The sequence below is a fragment of the Epithele typhae genome (assembly GCF_022376455.1).
Source record: "Epithele typhae strain CBS 203.58 chromosome Unknown BXZ73scaffold_7, whole genome shotgun sequence".
Classification (NCBI taxonomy): domain Eukaryota; kingdom Fungi; phylum Basidiomycota; class Agaricomycetes; order Polyporales; family Epitheliaceae; genus Epithele; species Epithele typhae.
In genome coordinates, this window is record NW_025954198.1 from 636,998 (window position 1) to 662,665 (window position 25,668).

The 25,668-nt window shown below is 57.4% G+C and overlaps 10 protein-coding genes across 10 annotated transcripts; 4 read left to right on the plus strand and 6 right to left on the minus strand.

Moving 5' to 3' along the window:
* Nucleotides 1-907: 907 nt before the first annotated feature.
* Nucleotides 908-3,431, plus strand: BXZ73DRAFT_88419 (uncharacterized protein; the record flags this gene model as incomplete). Its single annotated transcript, XM_048024939.1, has 9 exons — nt 908-977; nt 1,032-1,127; nt 1,193-1,315; nt 1,392-1,691; nt 1,729-1,806; nt 1,832-2,244; nt 2,306-2,517; nt 2,580-2,961; nt 3,078-3,431. 9 exons carry the CDS (start codon nt 908-910, stop codon nt 3,429-3,431), a joined length of 2,028 nt encoding a protein of 675 aa, XP_047880992.1.
* Nucleotides 3,432-5,848: 2,417 nt separating this feature from the next.
* On the minus strand, nt 5,849-8,723 carry BXZ73DRAFT_98490 (uncharacterized protein; the record flags this gene model as incomplete). The annotated part of the gene is made up of 2 exons (XM_048027701.1): nt 5,849-7,795; nt 7,848-8,723. The coding sequence occupies 2 exons, from the start codon at nt 8,721-8,723 to the stop codon at nt 5,849-5,851; spliced, it is 2,823 nt and encodes a 940-aa protein (XP_047880993.1).
* A 701-nt stretch (nt 8,724-9,424) lies between these two features.
* Nucleotides 9,425-9,839, plus strand: BXZ73DRAFT_98491 (uncharacterized protein; the record flags this gene model as incomplete). Its single annotated transcript, XM_048027702.1, has 5 exons — nt 9,425-9,474; nt 9,534-9,562; nt 9,624-9,641; nt 9,694-9,754; nt 9,806-9,839. The coding sequence occupies 5 exons, from the start codon at nt 9,425-9,427 to the stop codon at nt 9,837-9,839; spliced, it is 192 nt and encodes a 63-aa protein (XP_047880994.1).
* A 2,296-nt stretch (nt 9,840-12,135) lies between these two features.
* Nucleotides 12,136-12,766, minus strand: BXZ73DRAFT_98492 (uncharacterized protein; the record flags this gene model as incomplete). Its single annotated transcript, XM_048027703.1, has 2 exons — nt 12,136-12,488; nt 12,544-12,766. The coding sequence occupies 2 exons, from the start codon at nt 12,764-12,766 to the stop codon at nt 12,136-12,138; spliced, it is 576 nt and encodes a 191-aa protein (XP_047880995.1).
* A 1,706-nt stretch (nt 12,767-14,472) lies between these two features.
* BXZ73DRAFT_42273 (putative methyltransferase-domain-containing protein) lies at nt 14,473-15,571 on the plus strand (the record flags this gene model as incomplete). The annotated part of the gene is made up of 7 exons (XM_048018926.1): nt 14,473-14,526; nt 14,582-14,709; nt 14,761-14,893; nt 14,951-15,052; nt 15,104-15,217; nt 15,273-15,446; nt 15,497-15,571. The coding sequence occupies 7 exons, from the start codon at nt 14,473-14,475 to the stop codon at nt 15,569-15,571; spliced, it is 780 nt and encodes a 259-aa protein (XP_047880996.1).
* Nucleotides 15,572-15,836: 265 nt separating this feature from the next.
* Nucleotides 15,837-16,680, minus strand: BXZ73DRAFT_42050 (mitochondrial ribosomal protein L16; the record flags this gene model as incomplete). The annotated part of the gene is made up of 4 exons (XM_048018884.1): nt 15,837-15,991; nt 16,044-16,111; nt 16,163-16,218; nt 16,288-16,680. The coding sequence occupies 4 exons, from the start codon at nt 16,678-16,680 to the stop codon at nt 15,837-15,839; spliced, it is 672 nt and encodes a 223-aa protein (XP_047880997.1).
* A 168-nt stretch (nt 16,681-16,848) lies between these two features.
* BXZ73DRAFT_42261 (uncharacterized protein) lies at nt 16,849-17,454 on the plus strand (the record flags this gene model as incomplete). The annotated part of the gene is made up of 2 exons (XM_048018923.1): nt 16,849-17,042; nt 17,115-17,454. The coding sequence occupies 2 exons, from the start codon at nt 16,849-16,851 to the stop codon at nt 17,452-17,454; spliced, it is 534 nt and encodes a 177-aa protein (XP_047880998.1).
* A 421-nt stretch (nt 17,455-17,875) lies between these two features.
* On the minus strand, nt 17,876-19,128 carry BXZ73DRAFT_42111 (Peroxin 13, N-terminal region-domain-containing protein; the record flags this gene model as incomplete). The annotated part of the gene is made up of 2 exons (XM_048018893.1): nt 17,876-18,004; nt 18,058-19,128. 2 exons carry the CDS (start codon nt 19,126-19,128, stop codon nt 17,876-17,878), a joined length of 1,200 nt encoding a protein of 399 aa, XP_047880999.1.
* Nucleotides 19,129-19,522: 394 nt separating this feature from the next.
* On the minus strand, nt 19,523-20,533 carry BXZ73DRAFT_75234 (uncharacterized protein; the record flags this gene model as incomplete). The annotated part of the gene is made up of 1 exon (XM_048022179.1): nt 19,523-20,533. One exon carries the CDS (start codon nt 20,531-20,533, stop codon nt 19,523-19,525), a length of 1,011 nt encoding a protein of 336 aa, XP_047881000.1.
* A 2,559-nt stretch (nt 20,534-23,092) lies between these two features.
* On the minus strand, nt 23,093-25,605 carry BXZ73DRAFT_98498 (uncharacterized protein; the record flags this gene model as incomplete). The annotated part of the gene is made up of 7 exons (XM_048027704.1): nt 23,093-23,149; nt 23,207-23,424; nt 23,490-23,583; nt 23,640-24,610; nt 24,661-24,782; nt 24,950-25,285; nt 25,337-25,605. 7 exons carry the CDS (start codon nt 25,603-25,605, stop codon nt 23,093-23,095), a joined length of 2,067 nt encoding a protein of 688 aa, XP_047881001.1.
* Between the last annotated feature and the right edge of the window lie 63 nt (nt 25,606-25,668).

The following is a 25,668-nucleotide window of genomic DNA, read 5'->3' on the forward strand; positions in this document are numbered from 1 at the left end:
GCCGATGTATATAGTGACGAAGCGCTCGCGTGTGGGTATATACAGCTGGATCCGCGGACACAGCTGAGTGATATCCTTTGCTGCATTGCGTCAGGGGTGTCTGGTAGAGCAAGCTGGGAAGAAATTGAGTGACGCACGCCGAGAGGAAGACCAACGCTTCGGATGAGCGGCACTTCACGGGGGCGAGAGCAGCAGCCCTTTGGCACACACATGAGTTTAGCGCGACAGATTGCACTCGGGCCGACTGCAAGGCAGTGAGGAGTGTGATCCCTTGGCGGTGGTGCTCGGCAATTCATGGGAGCAGGCGGCGGCAAGGCAGAGACACCAAAGAGCGTAAGAAGAGGGTTAGAGAAGCAAAGAGCTAGCACCGGGACCAGGCCGCAATATGAGGGTGAGCGAACGGGGCCAGGTGGGTGGAGGTGCTGGTCAGAGAGGCAGAGACGGGGAAGACGGCGAGTGCGGGCCGAGTACGGCACGTGAATTGGGCACTCCACTCCGAAAGTCGCCCAGCCCGAGCAGCGACGACGGCCTCGCTTTCCTGTCTGTCCACCGCTGCATCCACACCCCTCCCCGCCTCCCACCTCCCACCGTCTCCGGCTAGTCCTCCACGATCGCACACGTTTTCCGCCACGTGTGACAACCGCGATTGCCGTGCTTCAAATACACACCCTCCCTCCTCCCGTACCCTCCCTCCTCTCAGCCATCCTGCAACGTGTAGTCGACGCGACAGAAGGCTTTCAAATTTCCGGGACACGCTAACGCATTGTGTGTCGAGCCATACTCTGGCCTGGTCAGTGTCTCCGTCTTGCACATATTTCCGCATCCTCATCCCTCCCACGCCGCGTTCTGTTCGCCACATATACAATCGTCCACTGACTCCATTTAGGTCTTGAACTCTGCACACAACATGCACACGCCTCCTGCGAATGAGTTCGGCGTGGTCTACATTATCGAGAATGCCCAGCAATTTTGGTCAGGCACGTTGATATCCTTTGCCTCAAAAATGGTTCCCTTCTGATTAGTATTCATAGAGCTCGAAGACATGCTTCGTCTTCCCGACAAGCCTTTGCTTTCACAACTTGACGGGGCTTTGCGTCAGTTCATCACCTTCTGCGCCGTATACCATGGTCAGTTGATGCGCATATACCCACTTGAAATCTCGTTTCTAACTTTGCATCCCGATCCCACTTAGAACAATATTTGCAGAGCCCCCTGCAAATAGACCACGCCTGCAACACGATCCTTTCCTCGGAGCTGTTTTCTTTCCATTCGGAACGGATGTGTGAGCTCATGGTTGAGGACGCGCAGACGGTACGTGCCTGTCCCGTTCTTTCGACGCGTAAATATCTCATCTCCTCGTCCCCCGTGCTTTTGGTTCCACACCCCAACAGAACACAGATCCCATTACGAGATGATTCTGTATTGCGTCATGCTAGCATTCGGTCGTCGGAGTGCAGTCTTCCTCCGCTCCCAGAAACGTTGGCACACCCTCTTGCCCCTTCTCATGGACCACGTTCGCTCAGAAGTCGACCCGGAGATCGACGCCCACTACTACGGTGCCTCTTCAGGGACGGGCTCAGGTGCGACGCGTTCAGCAGTCGTCCCCATTGAAGCAAAGCTTCGGTCATTATCAGTACGGCTCCTATACGAGGTATGCCGCGTCCAGAAGATGTCGTGCAAGACCTTCGTACGTCCATTGCATTCTTGTTGCGCGGTGGGCTCATGCAGCGTGGTTAGGTATGTTCGATGACGCGTTTATGGACCATTTGTTCGATCTGGTAGAGCAAACTCGTGACATGGACGAGAGTCGTTCAACTATTCCGTCATCAAGCTCATAGTAGGTGCCGAATGGTGCCATTTCGATTCCGTGTGACATGCCATCAGGTCGCTTTGAACGAGCAGTTCATGGTCGCGTCACTCCAACCACACACACCGCAACCGCACGTCAATGGCTTCGCGCAGCAGCAAGAGAGCTCGAAAAGACCTGAATCAACGAATCGCGTGTTGCGGATCCTCATGTCTCGTGCCTCATCCAGTCCTACTTTTGGAGAGAACTTAATCTTCATGCTCAACCGGGCCGATCGATCACCAGAGGACCAATGTATGCAGCTGCTCGTGCTCAAGCTGTTGTATTTGCTTTTCACCACGAAAGGGATGTCCGAGTTCTTCTACACCAACGACCTTTGCGTCCTCGTAGATGTCTTCCTGCGGGAGATCGGGGACATCGACGAGGAGAATGAATCCGTAAGTGCATCAATACTTTTCGCTTCGATCAATATTAAGCTTTTCGGCCCGTTTTTTCTAGTTACGGCACACGTACCTGCGCGTGCTCCATCCTTTGCTCACGAAGACCCAACTGCGCGGTATGCCCTATAAGCGTCCACAGATAGTCCGTCTCCTCGAGTGTCTCATCGAGAACGAATCCATCCGGGACGTCGACCCCACCACCAAGCGCCTGGTCTCGCGATGCATGAGCGGGGAGTGGTGCGTGCAATTCCGCAAAGACGCCCCTTCGACGTCCTTCGCGGCGGATCCTCGCAATACACCATCTACGAAGAAGATATTAAGCGTGGTGACAGTCCAGGCCTCGATGCCGTCTCGGTCGCCTCTGCGCCAGATTCGGCAAACGCGGTATCTGGTGCGCCGAAGCCTCAGCTTGGACGGATGGACTCCGTGCGCGGGAAGCTCGCGAAGGCCAGCAGGAGTGCAGAGCATCTCCCCCTTCCGTCACCCACTACAACGAAGCCCCGCACTGTATCCAGTCAACATACCTCATACGCCGCGAGTGATCACACCGCACCGCCATCTACGTCCAATCATCACCACACGCGGAAGGGACCAGGCCCATTGTCTGTTCCCCCACGCCTCGCGAGCGGGGACAGCGCGTCAAGCCTCCCGCACGTTGCCGCCGCCGCACCGAGCACGCACAACAAGCCACGCTTCCGCGCGGGCTCGTTCAACGTCGACGCCACGACGCCCTCGTTCTCCGCGCTCTCGCTCGACGACCAGCCCACGCCACGCGCCGCTCGGCGCCGCTCCCGCATGCGCACGTTCTCGACGGCCCACTCTCCGCCGAGCCCGAAGGCCTGCCATCCTCGTCTTCGTCCTACCACCCCCACTCCCCTTCCTCTTTTTCCCCCTCGCGGCGCTCGCCCCCGGAGATCCGCGTGCTCTCTCCGACGTCGCCCGCGGGCACGTCCCCAGCCCCCGGCATGGCGTCGCCGACGCTCTCGACCTCGTCGCGGAGCTCCCTCGAGTCGACGGCGGCCGGGAAGACGCGGCGTGCGCCGCCCGCGCCCCCGAGCAGAGGGCGTAGGAAGCCGCCGCCCGCGCCGGTGCGCGCGTCGGGCGTCGCGGGGATGAACGCGATCGCGGCGAGCAGCCAGCCGAACCTGCCTGCGCTGGCGGCGGGCAAGGCGTCTGCGTACTGATGGGCTGGTCCGAGGCGGACGAAGGGAGGACTTGGCTGGCACGGGTCGTCGACGTGGTCGGTCTGGTTGTATGTTGTGCGGCTTTCGCCCTGTTCTCCTTTTCGCTTCACTCTGCTCGTCCTTGCCTCGGGTGATTCCTTTTTTGTTTTCGCTTTTGTTGTCCACAATATTCTCGGCTCAACCCATCATCTTGCTCCATGGACCGCACTGGCCATGCACATGAACATTCATACTTCCTACATCGCACTCTGACTCATTCATCATGTATATTAGCGCATTTTCGGCCCATGGTTAGCTGCGTAGATGGAACTTTGAACGGCTTTTCAGTGACCGACGTGTCTGATTTCGCCGTGCGGCATCAGGGAGGACAGAGAAATGTAATCTTCGAACCTTGATGCAGTTGTCGAGATGATTGATAACCCCACTCGTCCTTATAGGCTCGACATCTTTCCTGTCTTGTACGCCTGGTCTGCGTTTGGGGCAAAAGTAGCGCACCAACTCTGTAACCTGAGGGTCCAATGGGCCTCGACATCGCCCCACGCCATCACTCGTCGACGAACCCACCGCCGACAGCCGTTATGCCATCGGAGCGTCGGGCACCGTTCTCCACGTTCCCCGTCCTTCATGCTTCTGAATCCTCCCCCTCGAGCGCGTGCGTGCTTCTCTCGCGTCCCACACGGTTCGGGGCGCGCGTGTGCTGCGTAGCAAAGGACGTCCTCGGGGCCTGGCTGACTGCGATCTTCGCCCGAGGGACATTCGAGGACGACGCTATAGGACTTCCGGGCGAAATGCGCAAGTTTATCTCATCGAGCCGGGTTCGCGCAGGATCCGGAGCGGAGGGGGGATCTCCGTCGTGATGTTCGCGTGGGGCCCCTCCGACGGCTCGCGCGCGCGGAGCGAATGTGTATTGAAGCTTCAGTCGCGGCGCGGGTATGTAGAGTACGGCAGCGGGCGTGGTACTAGGCAACGCATTTTGAATGCGCGCGCGCGTTCGGCGACGCAGCTGCACATGCCACAGAAACGCACGTCGCCGATCAGACCACCCGGCGCGAGCGCGCCCGCCCCGTTGCTGCCCGGATTCCGGACTCTCGAAGGTCCAAGGTTGAACGTTGAGCTTGAGCTTGAGCGCGCAGTCCCCCCGACGCAGCGCACATGAACTCGATCAAGTGCTTCCAGTGCAGCCCCCGAAACGAAGCCCGGTGCATATGTGCATCGAACGCACTGGCCCGCGCCCAGCTCTCGAGTCTCCGGCTGTATACGCCTCTGCTCGCCGCGCCCCGTCGGTCTAGAACGGCGCGCCCTGCGCCCACCGTGCGTTCATCTCCGCCGGCGAGGCCGCGGGATCAACGATGCCTGGGCGGCGGTGGTCCCGCACGACCACATCGACGCGTTAATGTCCTGTCGGCCACGCGCGGCGCGCCCATTTCCGACGTCGCGCGGCGGCGCGAGGCGAGCGATTCCCGTGCTGGGCCATGGGCATTGCGGATCGGGGGTCCCTGGGCGTCGTGAGTGCGTGTGGTTAGATTGCGCGCGAGGGCGGGGGAGGGGGTGGTGAGTTGCCCGGTCCGTTAGGGCGGGCAAAAATGGTCAGACGCAAATCCGACCGAGGTCTAAGGACGGCTCGTGTGAGGTATTGATCACCCGAAGTGGAGGGCAGCACGGTCAAGTAAGGGCAGGGAAATGCAATGGGTCGTGATGATCAATTAGAGGTCGTGGCTATATACATTTTATAGCGAGGTCGTAACAGAGGCAAAGTGAGAGAGCGACTGAGAGCGGACACAAAGGGACAGAAGAGCAGGAGAGCACTGCGCGACTACGTGGAGGGACCTGTACGGAAGCGTAAGAGGAGCAAGAGACTGAGAGACTACTAGGAAGGAACCCTCGTGGAAAGGCGTGCCTGCGACGGTAAGTTCATACTACATGCAAGTGTACGAGTAACAGCGACCGGGCGGAAGAGTCTATGGATGAGCGAGGAACGAGAGGACAGGACGGAGAGGTATAAATACATAACGATACGGGTATAAGAGACGATGATGACGTTGCTCCAATACATCCGGTGCGGCAGCAGAACGTGAAGTGTGGGGGAGACGAAAGTAGAGAGATATAGCGATATGAATATAGACCGAGAGTAGCGTGACGCATAGATAAACATATGTAAGAGGGAGGGGGAGAGAGAGACAGAGAGAGCAGACGACGGTGCAAGTGATACACGAAAGCGCTTCGAGGAGAGCCACAGCCAAAAGCCAAAAGCAGAGAGCCAAAGAGCAAGAAGCAGAGACACAACACCAGCGCCCTGCGCAGACACATGGCGCGAGCAACAACACAACATCCCCAACCACGTGCAAACCGGCGACGCTACTCGCGGCCTGCGAGTATGGACCCGACTGCACCATCTTCATCATACAAGGGGGGTGCGCTCACCGCCTCCAACCACTGCCCATCCGTCCACCACCGACGGCGACGGGTACAGGAGTAGCGGTAGTCTCGCGCGCCTTCTGCGCGGTGACGTACATGGCCATCACGTCTTCGACATTGGCCGCGCCCCGGCCGGATCGGTTGAGTGCTTCGGTGGCGACGTCGAGCATCGCGAACTCGTCGTCTTCGGGGGAACTGCCGGGCTGGACCATACCCGCGTTCCATCCACCTCGTGAGGGGTTAGGGAATCCAGACGGCGCACCGAAGGAGCCCGAACCGCCGAAATCGGGGAACCCTGGTGGGCTGGCGGAACTGCCACTACCGCTGAAGCTGGGGAAGCTAGGAGGACTGGCCCCCGAGGGAGCACCCCAACGAGTCCAGCCGCCACCGTCCATGCCGCGCTGCATGGCAGGGGTAGGCTCGTTACCGAACCTAGCAGGAGCGACCTTGGCCGGCGTAGGAGTGGAGCGTCCGCGCGCAGGGCTGGCGGTACGGCCGCGCTGCTCCTGTTGCTTGGGCTGCTGAGAGCTAGTCCATTGCGCCCAGGGAGAGGCGCCCGCGAGAGAGGCAAGGAGACCTCCACCACCCAAACTGCCGGGAGAGGCGTCTTCATCAAGCTCATCCTCATCGTCCTCATCTTCGCTGAGACGATCGCCGGCACGGCCGCTTTCGTCCTCGGACGAAGACCCCGCAAACCAGGCTGGGTAGTCACGACCGGCAGCTCGGCGCATTGGCGGGGGCGATGGTTCCTCAGGCGAGGGAGGTTCTGCAACCTGGCCGAGACGGCTGGGGCGGGTGGGAGCATAGGCGTTCTTACCACCCGAAGTGCGCGTTTGGATGGGGGGTGGAGACGTCCACGCACTAGCGGGGGAGGGAGTCGCAGGAGCAGTGGGTGGAGAGGGAGGCTTCGGAGGGGCGTCCACGCCGACGGCTTTCGCAGCCTTGGCTGCTTGAGCTGCCGCCCAGGGAGACAAGCCCGCAGAAAGAGTACCGGTACCTGTAGTGGTTTCATTTGAGTTTACGGCGAAATTCACCGACTTGGGTGGCGGGGGGACTCTCGAAGTCGGCGCTGGTGATGCAGAGCGCATGTTCGAGGTGGCAGCAAGCTTCGAGGCGGCACCCCAACCCGAAGCCACAGGGGTCGGCGCAGGTGTCTTCTCGACCGCAACCGGCGCAACCTTGAGAGCCGGCGTTGTTGCCTTCACGGGAGGAGTCGGAGTCGACCTGCCGGTAGCCACCGCCTTGCCTTTCTTGCCCTTCTTGGCCGCCTTGCTCCTAGAACCCGTGTCGAGGACTTCATCCACGTCAGCATCTAGCTCGGGTTCCGGCTCGGGTTCCTGTGCGAGGCCCATGTCCCAATCGAACTCCGGTCCGTTCTCGGGTACTGACGCTCCAGGGAATGCTCCAGGGGGCCGAAAAGCGACTGCTGGCGGCTTGGAAGGCGGCATAGAATCGGCCGCTTTCTTGTTGCGGTCCCCGAGGTTGCGAACGCGGAGAGCCTCGGTGATGATCGAGTCGCGGATCCCGACGATCTCGCGAGCTACCTGCTCCATTTTGACCGTGTGCGCCCGGATGAGCCAAGAACGCTCGCTTTCCGGCATGGCTTGACGAAGCGAGCGTGCCAACTCTGCATCCTTTTCGGCAGCCTGATCGTGGAATTGCCGGATAGAATTGGCGAAGGTATTGTCAATCATCTTCGAGAACTCGGCGTCAGCACCGGCAGAGGCGTCCAAAGGCGCCATGAGAATTGAGACCGGGACGGGATACGTGAGGAGACCATGGGGCTGGGCCGCGGGAGGAGAGACGGAGCGCGGGGACTTGGCTGAGGTCTGCGTGGGGGGCTGGACAGAGGAAACCTTGGCCGATGCTGGGGTGAAACCGGCCCGAGAAGGAGTCCGCGCATCTTCGAGGATCGCACCACTCGTGGAGGGCCCGCCCGAAGAGCTCTTCTGAAGGAAAATGTCAGCTAATACGAAGAGAGTGCTTATCGCAAACACGTACGACTGGCTCTTCGGGTACATCAGTGACCGATGCACTGCGCGAGAATCCCCATGAGAACCACGAGGAGGGCTGAGTGGGGGCAGGTTTGCCCTTTTGAGCAGACGCTGATTGGGCAGTCTGCTGAGCGCTCCGGGCGGCGAACGCTTTCGCAGCGTTGAGCGGTGCCTGGTCTGCTTCCACGGTCGTCCTTTCAGAGAGCGACGGGGGAGAAGGGGTGGTGAGGGTAGAGGGGTCGATGGTGTCCTCGCAGAGAAGGACTTGCTCGACTTCGAGCATCTCTTGGGGGGTCATGTCCGCCCAGTCCTCGGGCTCGAGGCCGACCTTGGCAAGGCGGGTGTTCCACTCCGCGACAGCAGCGGTTACGAACTCGCGACGGACGGAGCTGATAATGTTATCGCGGCCTTGTTCGAGAGACCTTCCCTTGACGCGTGAGTTCTTCTCTGCCTCGGCGAAGAGCTTGAGGAGATGTTGTTCGACTTCGGCCTGATGAGGCCCAACCCACTCGGCACTGAATCGGCGCCATTGGATACGAACGAGGTCGGCACGAGTCTGGACGCGGCGCTGGGCCGGGGGAGGTACGCCTTTCGGCGCAGTAGAGAAGGCGGACTTTTGGTTTAGAGGGGCGGGCGCAGGGCCGGGCTTGGGTGGCGATACGGACGGTTTCGCAGGGGGTTGGGGAGACGATCGAGGCGGCGCAGGGACAGGTTTAGGTTGGACAGAGGCTGGGATGGAGGGCGCAGCGGTCCTCGGTGGCGGGGAGACTCTGGAAGGCATCGTGGCGGGAGCGGCGGGGGCAGCAGGGGGGGAGACGGTTACTGGGGCCTTGGGTTGGGCAGAGGGCCTGGGAGCGTTGGACGCCTTCCTTCGGCGGTTCATGTTGGGCTGAGGAGTGCTGGGGAGGGGAGAAGAGGCCTGCGGACGCGGTGGGCTCGAGAAGGGGATGGGAGAGCAAGGGCGGATGGCTTCATAGAATGTAGTGGGTGGTGGTGCGGACGAGGAAGAGATTCGCCCTCGCTCTCAAAATCGTAGCTCGCGCTCGGTATCTCCCGGCTCAAGAAAAACTCCGCCTGTCCTGGATCGGGTAACATCGGCTGAGCTGGCTGTTCTTTGTCCGTCACCTCGTGGCTGCCTCGTGGCCGTTCCCCACTGCCCTGCGCTGCCTCCCATCTTCATTTCGTGCTCTGTTCGGGCTCAACCCAGTCAGCGTTGCACTGTCGACGCGCGCAATGTGTGCGGAATTACCACCACGGCAATCTCGTCTTTCGCCCGCACTATGCGGCGCTGCGGTCGTAGACACGCTCCCGCGATACGGGTTCGCTCTCGTGGCTCCGGGCTCCCAACAGCCGCACGAAACGTTGTTGTGCCCACGCCGTGGCCAGCGGGGATGTCGATGAACGACGTCGCCTGCACATGACTAGGGATCTATGACGTAGTCGCCCACTAATCTTGCCGTTCGGCCATGTGCCATCCGTAAGAGGCAGCCCCATATATACAGTGCCCGCCTGTCTCCCTCTTAATCGTGTATCCCATCTCCGCGTACGACTTTCACGCCCTCTCGTCTTCCCTCTCAACTCAAGATGGCCAAGGTTTCGTCCACAAGTGACGTCATCCTCTACTTCCTTGCCATGTGAGCCTATCCTTTCCTCGCTCCCTTCGGGAACTTATGGCGTCATGTGACCCTCGCAGCTTCATTCCACCAGCTGCCGTCTTCTTCAGTAAGTCACAGGAGAGTGCTTCATTCGAGGCGTGTATCCTCACCTGTGTCCTTCAACCAAGAGCGCGGCCTGAAGGCAGGTCAGTGGTCACAAACGCTCTGTTGAATTCCCAGCATCTGACCTTCGAGAAGACTTTTGGATCAACATCCTTCTATGGATCTTGGGTTGGATCCCGGGCGTGCTCCACGCTTGGTAGGTGACGCCGCGGCTGTGCAGGCCGCATTGCTCACACGATACGAACAGGTACATCATCTCGAAGAGTGAAGGCGCAATGTGATGCTCCTTTGGTTGGTATCCACGGACTCCTGTCGAACGACCCGTAATTCCCGATCGTTGTTGATATCTGTAGATAATCTGGCTCGGGCACCCCTCTTTGTACATATTTCAGCACGTGATGATGATGCAGGGCACTATGTTCTGTTCGCTTTGATACGTCCAAGCTGAGGCGGTTGAAACAAACGCAGGAGCCCAGTATCCTTTGCAATTTATATTCGCAAGGGAGCTTGGTTGGCAGCTCGACTACGGTACGAAGCTATTCTCGAGAGACTGGGGACCATTCGTAATCGGTACATAGGAAGTTAGTGGGACGAAAATCGCCAGCCAGATGTAGCAGTGGCATTCCATAGCAGAAAGCGAGACTAGATGTAAAGCGTTTTGGAGAGCGGGGAATACCAAGCGGAGCAATTTGTAAAAAGAGTGTGGGAGCGGATGCTCAACTGGCACATTGGACGGGAGGGGAACGAGAGCCGTGATGGGGTCGTAAGGTGGTCGTAAGGTGATCGTAAAAGTATAGTAGATGAGAGCGAGCGTCGTGAACTTTGGTCGTGAAATGAAAAACGGTGAAACATATACAGTGACGGTCAAAATAATGCACACCCTGGCTCTGACGTCTAGTGCGCTTCATGGCGGGCTCGAATCTCGTCCGTTTTGGATGATATCTGTATGTACGGGTAGATATTCTGAATTAGAACCTGTGGGTACTTGTTTGAGAAGATTCGGACTAGTATTGAGCGAGATAGGAGGCAAACTCTGTGAGCCACCTTGTCACAGCTGTCACAGCTGTGGGCAGGGGGCGACAATGCATGTCCGTAGAAGCAGAACAGCAGAGAGTTGAGAGCTGCGATTTATTTGAGGCTTATTGGGAGTCTGAATGATGCTCTGTGTAGGAATTTCAGGCTGTAAAAACTTCTGGTCGGGTCATGTTTGAGCAAACATGGTTTTGAGCTTCCTCAACTCAAATCCGACCATTTATTCGCACAGGCTCGGTCTGACTGCTACTGCAACAATATGGAATATTTTTAACATGCTCATAGACGTGATTGATGCAAAAAACCAGAGGAGAAAAGGTGCAGATGTGGTTGTAGAAGGTGCACTGTGGTATTGATCAATGTCACACACATCACAAATCGATGTCTAGAACAGGACAAAGGACCCTGTGAGGCACGAAACTGCTGTGAGAACTTCCCATAAAGAAAGGCTTTCAGATAAGGCACGCAAGGTTGGCCGCTATGGCTTCGTTGCATGGGTACATACTCAGGAAGTTGCCTGATGTGACATGTGTGGCTTCACCAAGTATCCCCCGTCCCATGTTCGCCGTGTTTTTCGCAATTCGTGCATGGTATGTGTATGTATCAACTTTATAAGTCTCTGAAATGTGCTCAAGCTAAAATTCCAGAATACAGACAGCCAGGAAGGCAAAACAATGGAGGCAGGGCAATCATTGAATATGATCATGTCACATCAGGCAACTTCCTGAGTATGTACCCATGCAACGAAGCCATAGCGGCCAACCTTGCGTGCCTTATCTGAAAGCCTTTCTTTATGGGAAGTTCTCACAGCAGTTTCGTGCCTCACAGGGTCCTTTGTCCTGTTCTAGACATCGATTTGTGATGTGTGTGACATTGATCAATACCACAGTGCACCTTCTACAACCACATCTGCACCTTTTCTCCTCTGGTTTTTTGCATCAATCACGTCTATGAGCATGTTAAAAATATTCCATATTGTTGCAGTAGCAGTCAGACCGAGCCTGTGCGAATAAATGGTCGGATTTGAGTTGAGGAAGCTCAAAACCATGTTTGCTCAAACATGACCCGACCAGAAGTTTTTACAGCCTGAAATTCCTACACAGAGCATCATTCAGACTCCCAATAAGCCTCAAATAAATCGCAGCTCTCAACTCTCTGCTGTTCTGCTTCTACGGACATGCATTGTCGCCCCCTGCCCACAGCTGTGACAGCTGTGACAAGGTGGCTCACAGAGTTTGCCTCCTATCTCGCTCAATACTAGTCCGAATCTTCTCAAACAAGTACCCACAGGTTCTAATTCAGAATATCTACCCGTACATACAGATATCATCCAAAACGGACGAGATTCGAGCCCGCCATGAAGCGCACTAGACGTCAGAGCCAGGGTGTGCATTATTTTTGACCGTCACTGTAGGAATAAGCAAAAGGGCAGCATGTGCAGCACTGCATTCAAAGCAGTGCCCGTTAGACTTTGTCGGATGTGGGTGGTTGATCAGGTCTGCCATTGATAAGAGCAGGATGCTCGTGGCCGCGCTAGTTGGCCACTCACCACCCGCGCTGGCTCGCAATCAACTCCGTGATATCCTGCTCCTCTCCCGGCACGTCCTGCTCCGCGATCATCTTCTCCCGATGCAGGTCCGCCACATACAGGCTCCGCAGGCTCTGGTACGCCGCCGTGCGTCGCGGCCCCGGCACCTGATGCTGGGGCTGCAGCGGGACCGGCGCCGGGCGGCGGTATTGGTACTGAGGCTGAGGCGGGTACTGATGAGCCTGCTGAGAGACAGGAGCAGGGCGGGGTGCGCCCGCATCGTCGAGAACCCGTCGTCGGACGTCGCGCGGGCACGCTCCTCGCGGCGGCCCGCGGGGAGCGGCGCGAAGCGGATCGAGCGCGGGGGGCTCTGGCCGGGCGAGCGTGGGGGGCTCTGGGTGGGCGAACGCGGGAACGCGGGGTACGCGGCGGGCCCGAGGGGCGAGGGCGCGGAGGGCGCGCGCCGGCGCGGGGGAGTGCTGGGGCGGGCATCCCGTAGTAGCCGTCGTTGGCCTCGTTGGAGGCGGGAACGGGGGGAGGGGCGTGGACGCGGGGGACGGGCGAGCCACGAGAGACGAGGATGGAGCGCGTCGGGGAGTGAGCGGGGTCCGTGGGGGTGGGGTGGTTGGTCGGGTACTGCATGGTCATCGTTGGGAGAGAACCGGGCGATGTTTTTGGGGGTGTGGTCTGTTGGTGGGGTGGTGAGGAAGAAGTAGACCTTTTGAGACTTTCAAGCCAGAGTGGGGCTTGCAGTGAAGCAGCGGCAATGGGGGGAAGCGGTCGGAGGTGGTCAGAGGAGGAGCCCGCCTTTTGTACGCGGCACAGAATCCGAGTTTACTCCTCCGCTCGCTTGAAACGTTGATGCTAGGCTGCCAATTGAGGCCAACATGGTCGGACAATGGCGAGAGGCGTGTGAACGGCCACTGCTGCCGCACAAAGCAGCCTGGGGTATGTCGGATCAAGAGATAGTAAAAGTGATCTGGTGCCAACGACTGCGGGACTCGAATCGTTCAATGTAGACATGTATGGAGCAAAAATTGCGACTACACGTGTTTAGAACATGTTTGGGGATCCACCAATCTCGAATCACTATTGTTGCACACGGGCAGCGCGGCTTGGACATGGTGCATTGGAACATCTGCTGTCCCAAAACACGCCACCGGTTGGCTGGACTGTTGGGAACGGGATACACGATATCGGAACAGTCAGCTGCAGGTCCAGAATGATCGCGAAGGGGCGTCAGGCTTACTGAAGATGTGAAGGGAGCAAGGGGGCTACTCTTGATGACAAATTTCCCGGCCGTTCAACAAAATCCAAACAGGTCCAAGCAATCTTGAAGTCACATGCTGAATTCTCGCAAGGCGAGTGCTCGCTCTTTCTGTACGCGCGTTCATTTAAAACAGGAGCGAGAAGCAGGAAGGTGCATACCACATGTACGTCCATTGAACCCGATAACGGGAGTGGCCTAAGGCCCTAGCCGCGAGCCTGTAAAGCGGGGGTTGTTAGGGCATGATTTTTTTTGCATGCACAGATTAGCCGCGTCCCACCAACAATCGAAATACTGATCTATGTCAAGGGACCCCGTGATTCTAGACAGTGTGCACATTGAAGAGTAGCTCCGATGTGGGGACGCTGCATAAAATACAAAGGCACGTGATGAAGGGATTTGCAGCCATCCTCCTTCCGAACAGGACCTACCGCCTACTTACCATCCGTCGTCAAGGCGTTTTAGGGAGGCAGACGCGACGCTCACCTTGTCTCTGGATCCACGCATCCTGTGTCGACTTCAATTCTATTGCTAAGATGTCCGTGCTATACAAACACGGAGGCCGTAGCCGGGTGGGCTGGCTATAATGGCTCTTGAGAAGAAACATACTTCCTGTGATACTTCACTCCAGAACAACCTGCATTTATTTTACGGGGTTGAGTACTATCTTGAATATAGACGCGCAACCCAAGCGTAACCGGCGAACACTCACCTGTTCTAAGTCAGAACTCGTTCTGGACAGACATTTGACTTCATTCAGAGGAGTGTAAAACGGAACGAAACGCGAGACACACCACAAGGCAACGGGATAACAGCATGGAGGTTGGGTTCAAAGTTGTCGCAGCCCGAGACAAGTGGTGGCCGGAGGGCGACCATCAGGACCCCGATCGCACACTCGACGATTTATCCAGGCCAATTGGGTTCCGATCGGTCAAACCACACCGTCGACCGTGAAATCTGACCTCCATCTCGCGGCAATCGTGAGCTCCATCGCTAAGTTAACAGGTAAGAATAGTGGCTCCTTGCATTCAATCTAACTAGCCTCACATCTTCGTGGTACCCAATGCAGCTCTAGTGATCCATCACAATGTCCACTGAGGATGTCGATGACGGAGGCATATTTCTCGGAGACATGTTCACGGTAGGTACATAACCTGTCCTGTAATTTTTAACCAGACGGATTGATACGATTTAAGGAACCTCCAAGACCGCCCACCCCTGAACCAACATTCTCCACCTACGAACGCGAGCGTCCTGACGACGACGATTGGCGAAAGATCGAGATTCGTCTCGTTGGTTCTCATCCCCTCTGGGGCCACTATCTGTGAGTTCTTGTCATCGAAAACCAATCAATACTCACGATTGCGCACTTTAGATGGAACGCCTCCCTGGCATTCGCCTCATATCTCGACGACCACCCCGAGCTGTATCAAGGCAAGGACGTGCTCGAGCTTGGCGCGGGCGGAGCCCTGCCAGGTTTAGTGAGCGCAAAGAACGGGGCGAGACATGTATATATCCTTCAACCTCCAATAATTCATGACGCACTGATTGTCGTTGGCTTGCAGACCGTCTTGACCGACTACCCAGATCGGGCTCTCATTGACAACATTTCTTACAATGTTGGGCGCAACATCCCAGAAGAAGCTCGAGCTGCAGTTGGCGTTGAGGTGAGTCGGGATACATTGGATGACTATTCAGAGCTCACCTCTACGTGCCAGGGGTATATCTGGGGCCATCCTGTCGAACCATTACTGCAACTCCTACCTGACGGTTCCGGGGAACGGGCGTATGACCTGATCATACTGTCAGACCTCGTTTTCAACCATTCACAGGTACGCACTCGTCGTTGTGAGCCAAGACACATTTCAGGAACATGCTCGCGGGCAGCACAACGCGATGCTTAGCACATGCGTGAACGCCCTCGCGAAGACACGTCCAGCCACAGTACTCGTGTTCTTCACCCATCACCGTCCCCATTTCGCAGCGCGCGACATGGAGTTCTTCACGAAGGCGCGCGAACAGGACTGGGTCTGCGAGGAAATCCTCACTCGCAAATATCCGGTAGGCCAAGCGTGGGTGCTATCTCTACAACACGCTGACGCCTGTTCCAGCCCATGTTCCCTGAAGACCCCGGTGAAGAAGAGGTTCGGGCGACCGTGCATGGATGGAAATTGACGAGACGATAAAAACTATGGACACACAATGCAAGAAATAGACTTTCCCTATCAACCTACAAACGATGAGACACCAAGGAGACAGAATGGGTCGGCAGCGTGTAAGTGTCGTTCTTGCCGATGCATCATGGAAGGGGGCAGTGTTCGTCTTGTCGGAGAGTCCGACATGAACGCTCGCGTTTATAAGCTTGGGACTCACCGCACGATGCCAACACATTTCAAGACCAGAGAGGGGGAACGATGCGATATATTACGCGGAGTAAGGGTGCCGTCACTACTATGCTGTAACTTGAGGTGCAGGCTCTAGGGTTATCGAGGGGTTCACGTCCGCCGGGATCTCAGGGTGAATGAGCATGTTGCCCAGTCTCGGAGGCGACTTGCGGCTGATGAATTCCGTCTGCGTAGGGAGCTTTCCTGCAACAATGCGTAACGCTAGGCGGAGTGTTGAGACAACTCAAAGTCATGGAGTGGGAAGAGGGCTTACCTTGCCGTGCCAGCTCCTCACGAACAGGAGCACCACCAATCTCCAGAATAACGCGTCCAGGAGCCACCCTGCGCGTAGTTGTTAGAACATATACAGGATGCGACCACAACGCTACTCACCTGGTGGCCCAGAACTCGAACGAACCCTTCCCTTTCCCCATACGAGTCTCGTTTCCCTGCGAGCAAAACGCAACATGAATGAAGCCCCTCCACGTCTACGCGCGCCCTCTGAAAGAAAGAGCAACACGCACCTTCTGGCAAACGGGCACGTCCGGGAACACACGGAACCAGACCTTGGCACCCTTAATGACCTTCAGCTTCTTCTTGATCATGTCGTCGATCGACTTGAGCTGTTGCGCGGTGATGCGCGCGCCGTGGCCGCAGATGCGAAGCCCCCACTCCCCGTGGGCGAGCGTCGTGCCCTTGGTCGCGCCCCCGGTGGGCACGGGGAGCACGCCCTTGTGCCGCTTGATGAACTTCACGCGCATCGGCGCCCAGGAGTGGCGGCCGCGCGCGAGGACGGCGGGGGGCGACGAAAGTGCGGGTCGTGGGGCCGCGCGCAGGGCAACGGGCGACGGCCACGTCGACGGCCGGCACGCCGCTAGCAGCGGGCGGGCGGAAGATGAGAGGGAGAACATGGGGGAGAGGGATTATGTAAGCTTCGCTGGCAGAGTTTCCGCAGGAGGAGAACGTCGTGTGGCGCCTGAGTCGGGGTCGAGCGCGTACGCACCGCGTCTCGGTCCGCCCTTCACTCCTCCTTGAGGGACTGCTGCTCGCTCTCCAAACATCCTCGTCCTCGCACACCCATGCCCACTGCTCGTGCCTTGAGCTCAGCGCTGAAGCGCTTCAGCAGGCCATCGGCCGGTCCGGAGGCGAAGGCTCTCGTCAGCGGCCTGCTCAAGCAGCACGGCCCTCTCTCCAACAGAGAGATGTGGCACCTCGTCTCGAAGACATCGCCAGAGACCTCTACGGGGGATAATACGTCCATACCCTCTATGAGGTAAACATCCACGCCGTATTTCTCGCATTGGCACTGCGCTCATGCGTCCCGTCCCCGCCCCTCTGGTACTAGGTACCTGAAGCACATCGTGCTCGAACAGATGGGACAGTCTGGCGAGCTCGTCAAACGCGTCATCAACAGGGAGGTGCCTCTGGAGTCCAACACACACGCTACCTCTGTCTCGCCTGTTAAGACATGGCGTTGGGACTTCATGGAGGCTCCTACTCAGTCAAAAACGAAACCCGTAGAGAAGGCACCATACGGCGCGGAAGTCGGCGTAGGCGAGGACTTCTCACATCTCAACAAAAGGAGACAGCGGTCCCGGGTGAGGCACGTTACTCGCGACGTCTCGTGGATGAAGGAGCTTGATGAGGTTCGTCGGATCGCTGCGGAGAGGGATGCGAACGTTTGAATCCATGTAGGCCAGGGGATGGAGGGATCTCGTTGTCGTATGTTAACGCCCATCTCTACTATAATCGTTTCTAGCTCCATTGCTTTGAGCACCGCGTGTAACATCGTGGTGTACTTCTGAATTTCGCAAAGCCGACGCTTGATAGTGATGTTCCTCGCCGTTTGAGGATTACTGCCAGTTCAAGGACAGTACTGAGCTCAAGGTAGTGGCTCGCATGTGGAGCGATCGACTGAGTGTAGTAAACGAGTGGCAACAAGTGACTAGCAGGCATAACATACGTATACTACATGTGTGCAAATCCGGACGCAAAGCTACTCGGACAAAATCTACCCTACTCGAAAGTGATCGGCGAGATGCACGGAGAAGCGAAAGAGAGAGACGACGGGCGAGAAGACATCGGAACATACTGCGAGCAAGTCCCTCACTCAACCTTCTTAGCCTCTGCCATGTCCACAGGCTTTCGCCTCTCGAGGACCTGCACAAACTTCTTGGGAAACCACCCTTCACGGCCCTCGCGTGTGCGACCCTTCCACCACTCACTGCCCTCGACCTGTAGAGACGATGAGTAAGGCGGCACAACAAAGATGGCATTTGCGAACTGACCTCAATCCTTGGATCAACCTCCGCGCCCGTCGCCGGGTCCAACTTGCCCATGATCGCCACGATCTCGTTCTCCTTCAGCGCCAGCTCCGCGGGCGTCGACGCCTCGAACGGATACAGCGCGCGCGCGAACGTCAGCTGCGACGGGTCCAGCGGCGGCAAGGGGCCCTGCCCGAGTTGCCCCTGCGCGGCCATCTGCTCGCGCTGGCGCTCGGAGAGGACGCGGATGAGCTTGTGCATCGCGTAGGGGACGCCGAAGACGGCGAGAAGGAAGATGATAAGTGGTTTCTTGCTCGCCTTGGGCGGCGCGGGCTGCGGACCCTGCACGGGGCGGCCGTTGACGAAGTCGCGGAACTCGCCACGCATCGAGCCCGCGGCACCGCCCGAGGCGCGGCCGGTGAGCAGTTCGCGGAGCCAGCGGACGAGGCCGAAGAGACCGAGGACGCTCCCGAGGGCGTTGCGCAGCTGGCCGAACTGGTCGACAACGCCGACCATGGCGAAGAAGGAGGAGTGGGTCGCCATAAAGGTGGACTCGAGCATCTGCGCGACGCCGGAGAAGGTCTGGACGATGGAGTGGAGGAGGGCGAAGGTGTTCTGGGTCGTGGACTCGAGGGTCTGGGAGAGGGAGGGGTTGTTGGGGTCGAAGGGACCGCCTGGGCCTGGCATGCCGTAGCCCATGCCCGGCATGCCGCCGTACATCCCGTTCATACCATAGCTGCCGTATCCGCCATATCCGCCGTAGTTCATCCCGCCGTACATGCTGTTCATGCTGTTCATGCCGTAGGGCGAGTACGAGGAGCCGAAGGTGGAGCCATAATTTGACCCATAGCGATATGGGGAAGGTGAGTTGTATGGTGAAGTAAGGGAGTTGTTTAGAGCGTTTGCCGTGGTTGGGAGGGAGGAAGCAGCGGCTGATGAGAAAGCAGCGGGGCGAATAGGGACGGATGGGGCCGTGGAGGTCGTGGTAGCTTGAGTAGGTGCCTGGGCCGGAGCAGATGCAGAGGATGGGGTCGAGACTGGAGCTGCTGCAACAGCACCTCCAGCTCTCTCCCAAGGCTTTGGTGGGGAAGGCATGGCTGAGAGGGGGCACCGCCGCAGAGGACAAGGAGGAGCGGACGAGAAAGGCGTTAGAGCCGGCAACTCGCTCCCGCGGCAAAGCGCGCTTAGTCCACGTGGCCGCCCCAATCACAGTCGTCTCAACGGCTACCGCTGAGACTTTTTGAACCTCTTCTTCTTACAGCAGACATTCCGTTTCATGCGAGCCCTGGTAAGTGCACTCATTTAGTGTGATTTAAGATTTAGGATGCTACTGATGGGCCAGATTTCCGCAGAACCGACAAATTTGATTCATAACAACGATCGAGCTACATATTCCGAACTTGATATACATGGTGGTAACTCATACAGTAAGCATAGTTTTCGTGTGCGGTCGTGAGTTGTCGGCGCTGAAACGCAGATTACGAGAAGATCATGCCACAGGAGCCCGCCCTTGTCTTTCCCGCAACCTTTCGCTCCTCCTCAATTTGAAGGGCAGCTTCATGATCACCGGAGGGGCGGGAGCCTGCCCTCCATCCTCCGATTCGGTCAGAGAACTCAAAGAGCTCGAGCTGCCGGACCTAAACGACTTGACAGACTCCGTATCCGTCCTGTCGTACACCGGATACACGCTTCCCGCCCACGACCGAGCCACCATCATTTCGCTCGCCCGCGGGGGCAAGACCAGATCGGCAATGTCGTACGGAAGTTCGGCCGGATCGAGCGAACCCTCGCGCACCCACGTCCCGGCGCCGTCATCACGGTAGATCCGCATGTGCGGCCCGTCGGACCTCATGGTCACCGGCGTTCCCTCCCGCTCCAGGATCCCCTTCGGTCTGCGGACGGTCGGCAGCTCGCTGGTGCGCGCCGTGGACTCGCTCGCCAACGCGGTGGGATGACGTGAGGGGCACTTCTTGGCCGGCGCGAAGCGCACGACTGTGCTGTGCCGGCGCGGCCGCGGTACGGGCTCGGGTGGTTCGCGCACGGCGACGAGAGAGTCGGCGCGTTGGAGCACGACGCGGGTGCGGACGTGGCCGTCGTCGGCTGGTTGCGGTGTGCTTGGGCCTCTCTGGACCATGCGAGACTCGTGCTTCAACCTGTTCTTGCGTGGCGTCAACAGGACCGAGCCGGGGTCGAAGTCGATGAGGGGCAGTGGAGTGCGGAAGCGCGCCTCGGACTCGGCCTCCTCGTCGCCCATCATGCTGTCTCCGTCGCCGTCGACGAGGGACCCAGAGGAGGAGTGCGGTGATGGTGTCGCGGTGCGCAGGGCGGGACTGCCGGTGGATGACTCGAGATCCTCGCTGTAGTTCCAGCGGAGGATATGCCCCTCTCCGGTGGCTGAGAGGGCGACGTTGATGCGTTCACTGTCGGGATAGTGTTTCTGCACGAACGCTTTGAGCTCAGCGACGCGGTCTGGCTTCGAGGGGGATGTGACCCGAGGCATCGTCGTCTACAGCACCGTATTCAATTAAGTCCTTTATGCCTTTCGACCGCTTTCTAAATGTTGAACTCACCCGCTGCTCCGCTGAGATTCGTTGCCGGGGAGTCTTGAGTGGCGAGGTTAGGTCGAGAGATATTGGGGATGATCTCGGTCGGTCCCGCACTCAAATACCTTTCCAGAGCTGCACGCTTTACCAGACATCCATCTCCTCGCGGCATCAGCTTTGTGTGTGGTCGCTTTGTGGAGGCGCTCGCTTGGTCTGAGCTTAGCCTTTGCGCTTCGTCAAGCGTCAAAGCCCTTGCCAAAACCGGTCCAAGCGCTCGCCTCTTTTGTTGTCATGTCTGCCACGAGCTCGAGCCTCGTTGCCTCAACGTCTGCCACAAGACTAGATATGTACATGTTCATCCTACGATTATCGCAACCCGCTCTAAATGCTTGTTTTTTCTATAGTGCTTACTCGAGACATCTCATCTGTACCAACTGGACCCGGGTCCACTGGCATCCTGTCTCGAGAAGCAGACGAATGTGTGAGCCATAGTCCCTATGAGGTGCTCAGTCCTGGTCACCGCGCGGATGGCTACATGGCGGCGGCGGAGGCTCCTTTCAACCGGCGGATTTGCAGTGGCACACTTTGTCACGCCACTGCAGCTACCACTCCGATCGTCACCGTGCCGCTCGCGACGATTTCGCCACTTCAGCTCTGTGGTGTTCTGGTACAGCGCTGTGTCACCCCTATCGCTCCGGTCCAAGATTTCTGCCTCCACCACACCCAGGCAGAAGCTCTTCGTACTCTCCCGTCAGTAAATCTCCCCAGATGGCTGGAAATCTCTACAGTCTTCCCTCGGGCTCCCGATTTGATACTTGCATACCTAGTGGGACCTACCATTGGTGTACACAACATGGAGTTGGTGTGTCGTCCGCTTTGCATGTAATCAACGCTGCTTTTATGTTTCTTCAAATACGGGGGACCGTTTCCATGCCGCCTGGTGGTTCGCCCCAAGTTCTGTGTGCGCGAGATCCGTTGTGGACGGTTCGACTCCCCGATTAGCTTCACAAAAGTCTGTTTAAGCGCCTTCTATGTGCCGTAAATCGGGCGCCTCCATCTGCGCTCCCGTCCACCGTCCACCCTCACAACTACCGACGCTGCGAGCCATTCGCCACAACATTCACTCCTTTCACCTTCATCGCTATGGCGCAGAAGACGGCCAAGCAAAAACAGTCATCTAGTGTGTTCTGTCCGACTTTGGCAATGACGTTTGTTGCGGCTGACCACTGTACTACCGGACAACCTGAAGTACCCGTACAATGCGCGCTTTGCGGACACGGATTCAATGCTCCGCCGCGGTTAAGAAGGGCTCTGTACAACAAGCACGCGTGCAAGAGCAAGGGGAAAGATCCTGCAATCTCTGCGGCAGCCAGTGGAGACTCCGATGACCCCGACCACACGGTGCAGCCTATGTCAGTCGTCGCGCCGCCTGCCACGGTACGTACAGCAGCTCGGAGGAACGCCCGATCTGTGAAGCCAGATTAGTATTCAATAAGATGTTATTGTAATCTCAGGCGGACACGGCACAAACCGCAAACAGATCAGCCTCGACCACTCAAGCCTCGATCACCGTCCCTTCGGAGGCGGGGGCGCAACCACTGCGACAGCAGCGGCTGGTGATTGTCATCAAGAAACCCGAGAGGGATTCGGCCTCCTCACGCCCAAAAGCGGAGAAAGCAATCGAGAAAGAAAACGCCAGAGACGACCGGCTATAACAACCTTCGGCCGTAAGCGTAAGCAATCGGAACCACCTACTCCTTGCCCATCACGCAAGTCCGCGAGACTTCAGAACAAGGGGGAGCGGAAGGTGTGGACGAAGGACAACGCATAGCCACGCAAGGGCTGTTGATTCGGACCTATGTATGAAGCATGGATGAACCCTCTTTTTCCACCATAATGTAGTTCCGGAATTCCGTTTTTCACATCCAGAATTCGCGCCCAGGTTCACCATGGTCTTGGAAAAACTAAAATAACTGGACTCAAGAGCCCTTTGACAGACGAGCAAGGATCAGGCGGGGTGGATACCGACATTTGAGTACATATCAACATGTAAAGTCCGGTATTGCATCTCATTTGGTCGATGTATCTTGTCTCCCGCGTAAATGGTTTACAATCTGGCGTTGAGTAGGTGGCTATACAGTTTGGTCATGTGAAGATCCGGTTTCCCGTTTTGGGCACTATAGGCGCCTGAGATATCACATCACTGGCGCCAACGCGCGCCGGCACCCAGACAGATACTATCTATGGCACAAGCTAGGCTCACAGAGAGGGAAAAATACAGCAACGGATAGTCATGGTACAAGAAGTGGCAAGGAGGAACAGGGAGGGTTGATGCAGTGTCGGGGAGAAGTGTGCTACAAAGCGATGGATGGTTGGAACATGAGGCCTGAGGTTTCGCGTCGAGATGCAAGGAGTGGATGGATGTTATGGTTGGACGGTAACGAGCGTACAACACGAGGACAGTAAGATGATGTGGTCCAAGTATGATTTAGGTTAAGAAGTTGTGGATGAATGTCCTAGGTTGTTCGTGAGAGATAGTCTTGCCAGAGACCGTCGACGAACGCTGGGTCCTTCTGCGCGCCTCTAAATCAGATGCTGTACCTCAACGTCACGGAAAATTTATGACTCACATAGATAGCATCGAGGACTTCTTGTACGAACTCTCTGCGACCGAGGTTAGGCGCAACAGGCTTGGCAAACATAGCGGCAAGGAGGGCTTGTTTCGCAGCATCCTTGTCGAACGCCACTTCATGAGCATGCCCATTGGTCTCGTTCGCGACGACCTTAACTTGCTGCGGGTCCATAACAGCAGTCTTCGGCCCGGGGGAAGAGACAGTGGCAGCCGCAGCTACAGGTCCAGTGCGGTCGTGTCGTAGGAAGCCTGTGCTGGAGCCCGTGCAGGGAGGTCCCAACCTTTCTCAATCTCCGCCTTCTCCTGCTCCTTCCGCAACTGCTCCCTTTCCTTGCGACTCTTTCTCCCCTTCTTCTCCTTCTTTCCTTGAGGCGGCTAGAGAAGATGGCAGGGTCGCTGAGCGCACGCGTATCGTTAAAGTCCAGCTCAACGACGTCATCCTGCTCGAACGAGCGATCGTCCAACGGTGCACGGGGGTAAGGCCAAAGGTCGGAATTGGCTTCGAAGGGAACCAATGAGCGCGCGCGCGCGTCTGCCGATGTTGCCGGTGCAGCCGGTATAACGGGGGCTGCTGAGCTTCGGCCGTTGGCCGTTGGCGTCATGCTACGCTGCTGGGACTCGGAGGGCGAGGTCGATGGTAGATGGGCTCCGCCAGGGGGCGCGCGGGGGGTGACGTCGCCTTGTATGCGACCATGATCATGACCGTTGGTATACGGTTTGTAGGGCACCAGACGTCCAGGAGCACTTTTCGTAGCGTATTTCCCATTGGCACCGAACCTGGTGGGCCCGGGTACGTCTTCCTCAGAGGCCTGGTCTTCCTCGCTATATTCGTTGTCCCCTTCATAGCGCCTGTGCCCAGAGTGGTGGGAACTCGCCGAGCTGGGGGCCGCAGACGACGCTCGAGAGTGGGGAGAGAGACCGAGGAGCGAAGATATGACGTCTTGGTTCAGAATTTGCGGAAGAGCACTTGAGGTGGGCTTCGGAGAGACGATGACGATTTCCTCAGGTCGGGATGGGAGAGCCGGCTGAGGGGGCGCGAAGGCGGCAGACGACGATGCAGGGAGCATAGCAGATGCGAAAATAGAATCCAATAATGCGGGGCCTCGAGACGGGGGAGATTCCGCGATTTGGTGAGTGGATGGTGAAGATGCCGTGTTGTGGTGCGCAAATGTACTACCGCGCGTGAGAGCAGCAAATAGATCGTTGACTGACTTTTCCTGGGTTGCCATTGCTGGTTGTTGTGGTGCGGGGGTGGGAGCAAGGGAGGTAGAGGGCATCAGTTTGGCGAAGAGTTTATCCAGTTCGGAGCTGTTTCCATCGGGAGAGGGGGCTGTCGGGGGCTCTGAGGGTTTGGTAGGAGCGCTGTTCACCACGTTATGTTGTACTGGGCGCACGGTTTGACCTGAGGTGGCTGTCAGCTTGATACGGGTCATATTGAACAGAGTGGCTGACCATGCGGAGGGAGTACGGATGCACGACTCGCCGTGCGAAGTGGGTCAAGAACGTTCGCCTTGCCATGAGGAAAACGAAACTCCTCTGGATATGGAAGCCCTTGCTTGATGTACGAATATAATCTGGAAATTTGTGAGCGATGAGATGGTGGAAGCGGTCGAGGGGTATATGGCGAGATGTATTGGGCGTATACACCCCAACGAGGTTTGTGACCCTTCGTCGGGAGCACAAGATTACACGCAGTCTAGAAGTACGGGCGATGTAAAGGATGGAAAGGGAGTCTGCGTACCTCATCATAACGTCTTTCAGAGGCTCTCGTGCATCTGTTGCGAACATCCAGAGTCCAAGAGTGATCCCCCGTCCGCCTTTCTCTTTCTCAAATACAGAGTCTCGATATCCGGGAGGCACTCGCAACGCGAGCTCCTTCTTGAAAGCGTCTCGGCTCTCCTCAGGGATAGGGTGAGGCAAACCCATGGCCAGGCGGGTTGCGGTGTAATCTGAATAAAAGCGGACCATCAAGTAGTTCCCCATAACCTCCATGTCGTCCTCTGGATAGATCGGTCGCACAAAATCCTCAGCACCCTGTCGGTTCAAGATGAAGAACCCATATGTCGGGTAGGTGGACCTACGCTCAGAGGTCAGCTCAAAACATGCAAGGTACATGATGGGTACGCACTTTTCGAACAAGAACATGCTTCCCTCGTATCCATATCTTTCCCACTTCTCTCCCGTATGATAGTAGATGCAGACGTGGCTGAACTGGTCGATAATGGAGGTTATCGCGGGCTCCTGGCGCAACAAGACCTTCATGTTGCTTTGGTAGATCGCCAGGAGTAGGTCATGCTGCCGCTGTGGCGTTACTGTAGGGGTGATGACCCGCTGAGGAGGAGCCTGTGCTTTTTGTGCATGAACATTTGGTATGGAGCGGCGCCGGCGAGGGGCCATGGTAGATGGGGGAGTAGGGAGGAATATGGTTCAGGTCCGTGGCGTCCAGCTGGGGAGGCGCAT